Source organism: Haliotis rubra, unplaced genomic scaffold (genome assembly GCF_003918875.1).
Source record: "Haliotis rubra isolate DU_JTF1 unplaced genomic scaffold, ASM391887v1 Scf142, whole genome shotgun sequence".
Taxonomy (NCBI): Eukaryota; Metazoa; Mollusca; class Gastropoda; order Lepetellida; family Haliotidae; genus Haliotis; species Haliotis rubra.
Window position 1 is genome coordinate 747,876 of NW_025765359.1, and position 11,622 is coordinate 759,497.

The following is an 11,622-nucleotide window of genomic DNA, read 5'->3' on the forward strand; positions in this document are numbered from 1 at the left end:
GCACTATAAAACCAGCTTCAGTCTTGGCTAGTACAAGCAGCCGCACATACACATACACACGCATGCAGGTCGTCATATGAGCGAAATATTCTCAAGCACGACGTTAAACAAAATTTCACTCACCTAGAATTGTGACTTATGAACCAGTTGGTTATGTACTTGCAAAACAGCATTTCTTGACTTTTGATCGTTAAGGAAATCATCACGTTTTAACTGACATCCTTGATTCAGTTTTTTAATCGTGTTTGATTAAGTATTCACCATGTCTAATTGTTCATCAGACATCACGGCTTCAGGAGTTGTTTTGTTTGCTCGGCCAAATTACGTTAGATTATCACGACTAAATCATCAATGGTAATATTATCAAGCTTCACTAAAGCTGTGTTGTTCCACAGAGCAATGCACCTGTGCACGAGTCGCCATAACTGCCAACCAACATCCTTAGTATTCACCAGTTTCCAGATCATCTCATACTGGAATAAAGAACTCTGGCAAGCATTATATGAAGGATAATGATCACTTGTGGGTACTCTTCACACCACCAAGAGGAAGCCTTCTACAAGAAGGATCTTGGCACTCTAGGGCAAGATCCGGGTTAGAATAGGTCTTCAGCAACCCATGCTTGCCACAAAAGGCGACTATGCTTGTCGTAAGAGGGGACTAACGGGATCAGGTGGTCATGCTCGCTGACTTGGTTGACACTTGTCATCGGTCCCCAATTGCGCTGATCGATGCTCATGATGTTGATCACTGGATTGTCTGGTTCAGACTCGATTATTTACAGACCGCCGCCAGACAGGGACCAGCTGGAATATTGCTGAGACGCGGCGTTAACCTGCGACCTCTCACTCTCCGGCGGAACTAACCACTCACCCAGGCGGTCACTACCTAGGGCAGAAATGTGGTTGAGTTCCCCAGGGTGGGAGTAGCCCAGTGGTTGAAGATTGCGTTCAGCTCGTCAGACTGCGATAGAATACCGGGTTCGATGGCATGTATACCTAGGGCAGAAATGTGGAGTACAACGTGTGAAGCCCATTTCTGGTACCCCTCCGCAATGAAGCCCATTTCTGGTACCCTCCGCAATATTGCTGGAATCCAACTCGCTCACACTCCTGGGGGTTATTTTGATACATAACCCTGTAACCTCATATTTTTAATAGCATATTAATTAAACAACAATCCCACGTTTTACAACCCACTACAGTTCCACGTGGACCAGTGTAACCAGGGCATTACTTCCATGTTCCAGGTAAATGAAACACGATTTATGAATTGAATCAAGAATAGATATTAGTTTGGGTGCATCCAGTACTTTCCAGTCAGGTTCAGAAATATCCATTCACCCCTGTACATACACTGGTCCTGTGCTCAAAGCTCAGGTCACAAATCGGTGAAGTTAAGCAGCGTGGAGCTCCGAGAGTCCTTGGATGGGTCACCCTGTTTGGCAGCTTGACTCCTGAGAGTTTCTAGGACTTGAGTCCTGCCCCACAATGAAGCACATGTCACACATGTGGTCTCACGTTAGGCAAGTGAGTTTGTTCAAAATTGTCTCTGTTCACCCGGCAGGAAAATGGGTACCCGGTGGAAAAAAGTCATATTTCTATAACCTTCTAGCACCTAACAGGCAGTTTGGGTTATCCGGGTAATAATGTGCTGTGCCTTGATTGTTAGATCTATGAGCATACCTAGTGTGGAGTTTGGTGCTAGATAAATGGACACATTATGATTATTAATGATGGTTCTTTTTGTCTGTGCAGCCTGTGTATGTGTGAGCAGTGTGTAGCCTGTGTATGTGTGAGCAGTGTGAGCCTGTTATTGAGCAGTGTGAGCCTGTGTATGTGTGGTTAGCCTGTGTATGTGTGAGCAGTGTGTGCCAGCAGTGTGTAGCCTGTGTAGTGTGAGCAGTGTGTAGCCTGTGTATGTGTGAGCCATGTGTGAGCAGTGTGTAGCCTGTGTATGTGTGTGTGAGCCAGTGTGTAGCCTGTGTATGTGTGAGCAGTGTGTAGCTGTGTATGTGTGAGCAGTGTGTAGCCTGTGTGTGTGTGTGAGCCAGTGTGTAGCCTGTGTATGTGAGCAGTGTGTAGCCTGTGTATGTGTGAGCAGTGTGTGTAGCAGTGTGTAGCCTGTGTATGTGTGAGCAGTGTGTAGCCTGTGTGTGTGTGAGCAGTGTGTAGCCTGTGTATGTGTGAGCAGTGTGTAGCCTGTGTGTGTGTGTGAGCATGTGTGTGCAGTGTGTAGCCTGTGTATGTGTGAGCAGTGTGTAGCCTGTGTATGTGTGAGCAGTGTGTAGCCTGTGTATGTGTGAGCAGTGTGTAGCCTGTGTATGTGTGAGCAGTGTGTAGCCTGTGTATGTGTGAGCAGTGTGTAGCCTGTGTATGTGTGAGCAGTGTGTAGCTTGTGTGGTTGTGTGTGTGATATGATATAGACTGGAGATGTGAGACACCCAATAATTATGGAAGTTTAAATCTTATTTACTTCTGATATTCAATTAATAAAATTAATTTATGACTGTAGGATGACACAACATAGAAAAGGACTTCAAAATGGTATGAAAACATTTTATTTATATTAAAATATGGATGCACAAAATATGGTACTCATTCACATTGATTTTATGTCAAATGCAAGAATACACCTGCCAGATGATGGCATATATCTGTGTTGTAAACAACAACAACATGTACAATAGCAGTTACAATGCATAAAACTGAGGATAACAACACCTACATGATCATATCATAACTAAATACATGTGCACAACTATTTCTTTGGTTGAAACCCATTTGCATGTCAAGATTGAAAATATTGTGCTATATTATGAAAAATATGTATTTTAAATTGGGTGTCAAGCTTCTTGGGTTTCCGCATATTTTTTCACTAATAACCATAAAATAATTTTATATTAATCATAAACAAACTTTAGAAAGGTAAAGCCTTCAAAGAGACAGAGATTGCAATCATCGAAGATCTTTGCTTCACCTTAACCTCGCCCAAAGCTACATGAAATACTTTGACTCAACATCAGAATCATAGCAGTAACCATGGTTACACAGCCACCTCAAGTAAAAGCAGCATACATTCATCAGTTAGTTCAGCTGAGAATTCAGACCACATTACATGTACAGGCAGGTGAAGGATGGTGATGGAGGACAAGCATGTCAGATTCACTGAGGACTAGGGATGTCACGATACATAAGTTTCATGAATTGATACGTATCACGATACCCATGTCGGGATTCGATACGTATCACGATACCTATTTTCACGGCATTATTGCGTAAATTTAGTTACATTTTGAACATTAACATTTCATATTTTATAATTGTCCATGAAAAGATCAACATTTTTGAGTTTCAGAGATTAAAAAGTTCTAACTTCCCATCTTTGTGCATGAAAAATAATCATTTAAAACTCTCATAACATCAAAAAGAATGATGCAAATTGCAAAATGTAAATGATATATAAACATATTTAAACCGATACTTTCAAAACTAAATATCGATACAGTTTTGAATGTATCGATAATTGTATCGTCTTAGAAAAAGTATCCATGCATCGATGTATCGTGGCATCCCTACTGAGGACACCTGCAAGTATTTAGACTAGGACATGCAATGCATTACATACAAACAAAGGCACTGCATCCTTGGCTGCCTCATCCCCTGCACCAACCTTCAGTGAAAGTAAATGTGAAAATGTGAAACACCCATCTACGTCTGTTGCAAGGTCAGTACGGACGTAAAATGTCTTAATAAAGACTAAATACACTTGGTGTAACAACATCAGTTCTGATGTAACCATGGTAACATCAGTTCTGATGTAACCATGGTACCATCACTTCTGGTGTAACAACATCACTTGTTTAGGAACATACCTGCAGTATGGGTTTAGAAAATATGCCTTTAGCTACTCTCATAACAAAGCTGTCAAAGGTGATCTAAAATCTTCCTCATGTAAACCCTAAAAATGACAAATGCTAAGTCTTGTTCCATACATCACATTGTGACAATCACTGGATTGTCTGGTCGAGACTTGATTTGTTTACAAACAACATCGTCCAGCTATAATACTGTAAATGTACTCATGACATAGCCACAATTGTACAATCGACTCTGCTTTTACAGAGATTTCTTATGGATGTGGAAAGGGTTTTGTCGCTTCTATATTGATAACACTAATGTAATATTTCAATAAATGAATTTTCAAAATTTGTGATAATGACCTTGAAATCAATTAGATGGTGCTGTAAAAGATAACTGACCATTAAATCACGTAAAAGGAGTTGAAGATCTTGGAACTAAAAACCAGAATTACTGAGATTTGCATTTGACTGTGATCTTCAGTGTGTGTAAGTAAAATGTGTAAAAAGAAATTTTAGAGAAATTTGATTCCAATCACTTCCGGTAACATTAGCATGCCACTAAGAAGTCACATCCAACTTCCTGTTGGAATTCTGGGATAGAATTGAATGTCAGCTCAGGGACAACTCCTGCATCCTGTTGTCAACATTGATTCTTGCTCATAACGTCGATCACTGGATTGTCTGGCCCAGACTCACTTATGAAAATGCCCTTGTCATTTAGATGGAATACTGACTGAGTTTGCTTTTACGCCGCTTTTAGCAATATTCCAGCAACATCACGGCAGGTGACACCACAAATGGGCTTCACACAATGTACCCATGTGGGGATTCGAACACGGGTCTTCGGCGTTAGATGGAATACTGTTGAGCATGACATTAAACATCAAACAAAGAGGATGCTACATTCACTGCATTCAAGGTTAGAATTGGTCTCAGTAACCCAGGCTTGTACTACTAACAAGGTTGGGCTCATTGACTTGGTGGATGTCATTGTACCCCAATTCTGTAGATCGATGCTGATGATGTTGACCACATGATTGTCTGGTCCAGACTCAATTATTTACAGGCCACCACCATATAGCTGGGAATTGCTGAGTGTGGCATTATACAACAAACAAACAAACAAACATTTGGAAGCATGGTCATCCAGTTGGTTGCCATTGGAACATTATACAGAGTGTTACCATGGTTACTGGCACCCCATGGAGTGTATATTACAGCAGACTTAAACATATCTTTTTGAGAATTTGAGAGTCTTTGCCAAAAACTTTGCCAGACATTAAAATGGTGTAATAAGGTAACACAAATGCATTTACTACAGTAAATTATTTTGTGTTATTGTACAATATAAAAGCAAGTTATCAATAAAACCCCTGTAAACTGAAAATATACGGAGAAATATTTGTTCATAAACATCTCTAAAACATCTATAGTAGATTCACAATCAAACAGCACCACCATGTTCACAACAGAAAAGATAGTCCTCACAACATCCAAATACGGTTTCAGAAAAATAAAGATTTCTTCTCATTAACTTATTTTTGAAAGTTCTTCTCTAGAAGTGAAACTCACCTCCATATTATATTATATTTTAAATATTCAATTTGATGTACAAAATTTCAAATGTTTAAACTGCATCAACTATCTGCTACAAAAGAGATTGAGAGTTTAACATCTCTTAAAACAATAGTGCAGTTGTATCAGGATTTGTCAGCTTAACGTCGGGTAAAGCTAAACTGATGCAGCTCTCAGACATTTACAACTTTGATCGAACCATCAAGTGGTTGAATATGGTTTTACGCCGCTTTTAGCAATATTCCAGCAATATCACAGCGGGTAACACCAGAAATGGGCTTCACACATTGTACCCATGTGGGAAACGAACCAGGGCCTTCGGCGTGACGAGCGAACGCTTTAACCACTAGGCTACCCCATCGCCCTAGAACCCTCAAGCACAGGTATGGTGCTGACATACCTCGAACATAATCTGGGGGAGAAATGGGATTTGAACCCATGATCACAGGTTCCTTGCATATCCAAGGGATGCAACTCCGTAGAGCAAATAATGACCTAGACAACTGGATTACCCATGCTCCTGCTATAATAGAGAAGAAAATTAAGAGAGACAAGAAAGCCGAGAGATGATGTGCTTTGACAAAAGCGCACAAGAATATAAATTCTCCACACATGAAACGAGATGCATGATCATAGGACAAAGTCTCTCACTGAACGATGACAATCTCCATCATGACCTCCAGAAATTTGGGTTTTGTTCTAAACGTCTCTGAAAATTTTCAAACCACTTTTGTAATGTGCTGATGGGTACGAATGTCTCCGATGGGTTCGGAGTCATCTGAGACTGGGTGACCGCAAATGAAGAGGCAAAATTGAAAAAGTTCTCCAGCATCTTCCTTGAATATTCTACAAATGCTTCAACACTGGACACACTAGCTTGTGTTACTGGTGTCTGCTGTGCAAGCTGAGACAGCGGCTCCACGGATATTCCTATCTGGGCATTGTGGGACGCCTGTTGACCAAACATGTTCTGTTGAAATGAGTTACCTCCCCCTGGAAAAAATACAAAAAGCAAATTTAAACAAAAGAGTCTTAGCAACACTGGCTTCGAGTTCTGCTAGAACACCAACATGGAATTACATCTGTTAGTAACTTGTCAACAGTTTCAAATGAAAAAGCATGGATTATAATTGTTTAACCTATTTCCATTTATAGTGACATTTGGCAGAACTTGTAGACCAGAAAATTACATGAGAACGTTCAGTGAGGCCAAATGGGCATGTTATTTTGTATTGTTTGTCTGTCACACTCAGCAATATTCCAACAACATAATGGCAATCAGTAAATAATCAAATCTGAACCAGCCAAGTGATTGACATCATGAGCATCGATCTTTGTAAGACATGCATCGATCAAGCCAGTAAGCCTGAGCACAATACCCTGTTAACTGCCTCTGACCTCAACCATGGGTTGCTGAAGACCCTAACTATCAATTAAACTACAGGTACCCTCCATGTGGCTTTCATATGTCACAATGAGGTGAGGTGAGGTGAAATTGGGTTTAACGTCGTGCTTGAGAATATTTCGCTCATATGACGAATTGCATGCGTGTGTATTTGTATGTGCGGCTGCTTGTACTAGCCCAGACTTAAGCTGGTTTTACAGTGCAAGCCCACTGAGATACCATGCCGCAGTGAAGCATGATTACTCCCCTCAGACACATTATACTGACTCCGAGCCGACTAGTCCTTGTTGTACCCATTAATGCCGAGCGCCAGGCAGGGACGGACAAGTACCATATCTTTACATCTTTTGGTATGACGCGGTCGGGGATCGAACCCGCGACCTTCCGCTCTCCGGGCGGACGCTCTAACCACTACACCATGGAGGCGGTCCTGTCACAATGAAATGTATGAACCAAAACATTATTTCAATTTTACCGTTATCATTAGAACAAGGGCCCATTCATTCTTACTTTTGAACTCATACAGATATTGAATAATTAAGTCTGGACCAGACAATCCAGTGATCAACTGCATGAGCATCGATTTACGCAACTGGGATACGATGACATGTGTGAACCAAGTCAGCAAGCCTGACCACCCGATCCTGTTAGTCGCCTCTTGCGACATGCATGGGTTATTGAAGATCAATTGACTAACAGGATCCAGACTTGATTATTTATAGACAGCCGCCATATATGTAGATGGAATATTGCTGAGTGCAGCATAAAACTAAACTCACTCACACAATGAATTAAGCACAGATATCTGAATCAATTTTTAAGCTGTTTAAGAACAGATTAAAGGTACTATGAATGAACATGTCTGTGTTTATATTACATTAGCAACCGTTTTCCTTTACTACTGATACTCTCAAGAAAAAGAGGAAGTCCACCGCTGCTGGCAAACTTCTGGTCTTCTTGACATTGTGACAAAGTGAGTTATTACTGTTATTGTTATTGTTGTGTATTGTTGTAAATGCTATTGTGCCCTTGAAATGTTTGAATTTCTTAGTGAATAAAATTTTGTGCCCAATAATGTCTTTGTGTTTATTAGAACAATAGCGATATGGCAGCCATGTTTGATCACGTAAACATGGACTGGGAATAATTGCTTAAAATGAAAGGTTTGTGCTTGCAGTTCATTGGCAATACTAGCAAAACTTTCCTGCCTGCAAAACTTTGTCGACTTACAGAAACCATAAATACAAATCCTGATGATCATGAAAAGTACTAGTCATGCAAGAGCCACCAACCCCTTAATAGAATTCCCTAGCATCATGAGCGAAAAAAAGTCGGTTGAAATATTTCAAAGTAGTATGAATCAAAATGTCTGTCATCAGATAACATACGACAATCATTTTCTTAAATTAACCATTACAACTAATCACTATCTTCATAAAGTACTAGTCCTGAAACAGCCACCAACCCTTCAATAGACTTTCCCAGCATCATGACCAGTTCAAGTCATAAAACAAAGACCAACCTGCTTTCAGTGAGGATATTTTAAATATAGTGCTTGGTTTTGCGTTTGTTAAATGTCCCAACAGCTGCCACGAGGGACCATCTGTGCTAGGCCAGGAGAAATACACTGAAACAGATATGATGACATTATAATACATACCAGCTAACAGAACACAATACAACATGTTTACAACAGATAAACGCTTTTCAAACTACATGTATTGCTATATTTTCTGTTATTAGGTAAAATTATCTATGTAATGATGAGTTTTGTCATAATTTATGGGGGCGGTGGGGTAGCCTAGTGGTTAAAAGCGTTGACTCGTCACGCCGAAGACCCGGGTTCGAATCCCCACATGGGTACAATGTGTGAAGCCCATTTCTGGTATCCCCGTGTGATGTTGCTGGAATATTGCTAAAAGCAGCGTAAAACCAAACTCAGTCAGTCAGTCAGTCAGTCATTATTTATTACCTAAACTCTACACAGAAATTCAATCATTCATTCACATATGATGTTTACCTTTAAAATTAACAGACAAAATGGCAGAGAGGAAGTGACTTTTTTCTATGGACATCGATTGACCATATTGACTTTGACATGTTTACTTTACTTTGTAGATCAGAGAATCAGCAAGTACAACCAGTATTAATCACTGTCCAATACTTACAAAATATACAATACTGTAATATGTATCGCAATACAGATACTTGAATCCCAAATTGCCCTACAACCTGCCACATGAAAAACACTAAAAGGTTCTTGTTAGATTGTGTTAAAAGTAGTGAGTGAGTGAGTTTAGTTTTACGCCGCACTCAGCAATATTCCAGCTATATGGCGGCAGTCTGTAAATAATCGAGTCTGGACCAGATAATCCAGTGATCAACAGCATGAACATTGATCTACGCAATTGGGAACCGATAACATGTGTGAACCAAACCAGCGAGTCTGATCACCCGATCCCGTCACGCGTTAAAAGTAGGTATATCCAATAAACATAATGCATATGTGCGTCCTAAGTGCTTATCTCCCTACCAGCTCCTCCGAAGCCTTCAGGGAATGGAGTCTGTCCCGTCATGAAGAGGACAACATGGTTGATGTTGTCGGCATCAGTAATGTTGAACAGAAACTGAGTCTCTGACACCTGCTGCAGGTCGGTTTGTACCTGTAGATACAGAGGATAGTACATGAAAATTCAAGAAATGACCTCGATACATGTTTGTGTTCATGTTTGTTTGTTGTTTACCTCCAAGTAAGGCAATATTCTAGTTATATGACAACAATCTGCAAATGATTTATATTCATAGTTAGAATTAATTATTAAATTAGTAATCAATTCAAGTTTTGGACTGAAAACCTGAGGTCATAACCTTGTCAGCAAGCCTGACCACCCATTCCAGTCAGTCGCCACTTCCTACAAGCATGTGTTAGTAAAGACCAAATCTTAGTTATAAATACAGGGGTGGAAATAACTTTAAAATTGCTAGTGTACTCCGGTACAGTGGCACATGTAAAATCACTTGCCCGATCATTTTTCCACTATACCGGCCGTTTTCTTGTTGATTTTTTAAATAAACAACATAATTAATATTGGAAAGTCAACTGGACACCGGTACAGTGTGATATACAAATTTGCTTGCCCAACAGAAGAAAACACTGGACTCGGGCGCCAGGCAATGGGTTATTTCCACCCCTGAAATATCTGTTAAACTAAGGGATTTATGATCACGTTTGGTTGTGACAACTGTGTGGAACAGACCCCTGAAACTATGGGAGCATCAGGAACAGTTGTGACACAAGTATCATAACGAAGCATCTGAACTTACAAAGACGTATTCAACTGAGCCACACATTAAAATCTTAGAGGACTTATAACATTTAATGTTAACAGAGACCATAATAGATTTTATTATATAGGTAGTATTTTTCCTGTACCACAATTGGTCAAAAGACCATCACATGATTGACTACAAAACACGATATTGACTTGAGTTTTCTGATAAATTACAATATTGACCTGGGTTACTAAAAATAGACAAGGAATCCCGTACGAAGGGGCTTCCCCCGCTTTTCAGCCAATCAGATCACTCGGATAGATGGCACAGTGTGTGCATTAAAAGTTTATGTTAAAACCCGTTTCTCTTTCATTATATAATAAAACAATTATAGACTCTTGTAGAGGTCAATATCGGTTTTTATTGACCTGAGAAAAACAATATCGACCTAGCAAGCTCGGTCAATATTGTTTTACGCAGGTCAATAAAAACCGATATCGACCTCTACAAGAGTCTATAATTGTATAATATTATATGGTCTCTGATGTTAACAATGAACTGTCAAGGATATTTACAGATGTGCAGATCTGTTGAGCTTGTAAGCTTGATGATCTTGGTACTATCTATCCTGCTAAATGAATTTGTTAAGAACTAATTGCAATCTTGAACAGAGAATTCAAACTTCAAGGTTCAATTAAGTGATTAGCACAACAAAAGTATATATCACACTACCTAAACAACTACGTTTCGCCTTAGTTGGATGAGATACATTGGATCAGGTTGTTGCTTCCAATTTGTGAACATAATGAATATGACAATGTATCTCGTGCATATATCCCACGTGTTTCTGCAAGTCTTCCAGCCTTTTACCGTGACTCGATGACTATCAGTGACTTGCAATTTTCAGAACGGTTCGATGACGGAAACAAACTATCGTGACAAGTCAACCTAACCATGCCACGTAATACGAGGTATCAACAGTAATCGTTTGCTACAGAATTCAAGGTCAGGTCCGATTCGAAAGCCCAGCCCCAGGCTGTAAACAACAGTCTCTTAGCCTTCCTTCTTGGCAATATTGCCTCAACAGATCGACTGACTTCGCGAGCTCGTTTACACTAAATACTCACAAGACGGCCTGAAATTATGAGCCCAAACATCTCTCTGGTGCTTTAGTAGTTAAACAGAAATATGCATTCCAAAATTGCTGTTAATATGCGTCGTATATCCCTCACTAAGCTTCAAGAACCTTCTTGACCGTCCAGAATGTAAACACCTAAGGGAGGTAATAATGTATACAACAAAGGGAGATAATAGCTGAAGGCTGAAACTTCGTAAAATAATTATTGTTAGCCAAATTCACGTCAAACTGGACCTAACGCCACAAACTGAAAATAAAACTTAGTAATACGTTTATAGACGCGTGAAAAACGTGACTTTTTATCATTCATGTAAAGAGTTTAGATATATAATTTTGACAGAAACAAATCATTGGAAGGCGGACCCAGTG

General features: G+C 39.8%; 1 protein-coding gene across 1 annotated transcript; it reads right to left on the reverse strand.

The window, feature by feature from the left end:
- Nucleotides 1–3,479: 3,479 nt before the first annotated feature.
- On the reverse strand, nt 3,480–11,388 carry LOC124269084 (protein Hikeshi-like). The gene is made up of 4 exons (XM_046704096.1): nt 11,243–11,388; nt 9,376–9,505; nt 8,365–8,469; nt 3,480–6,430 (listed from the first exon to the last, which is right to left on the reverse strand). Exons 1-4 carry the CDS (start codon nt 11,270–11,272, stop codon nt 6,108–6,110), a joined length of 588 nt encoding a protein of 195 aa, XP_046560052.1. The 5' UTR covers nt 11,273–11,388; the 3' UTR covers nt 3,480–6,107.
- Nucleotides 11,389–11,622: the final 234 nt, after the last annotated feature.

What these genes read in the sequence shown, in the direction of transcription:
- LOC124269084 (XM_046704096.1), bottom strand. Translation starts at nt 11,272, where the DNA reads ATGTTTGGGCTCATAATTTCAGGCCGTCTT. An exon ending in TCATAATTTCAGGCCGTCTT is followed by an intron (nt 9,506 to 11,242) that starts GTGAGTATTTAG and finishes CTGTATCTACAG; the next exon opens with GTACAAACCGACCTGCAGCA. An exon ending in TGAAGGCTTCGGAGGAGCTG is followed by an intron (nt 8,470 to 9,375) that starts GTAGGGAGATAA and finishes TATCTGTTTCAG; the next exon opens with TGTATTTCTCCTGGCCTAGC.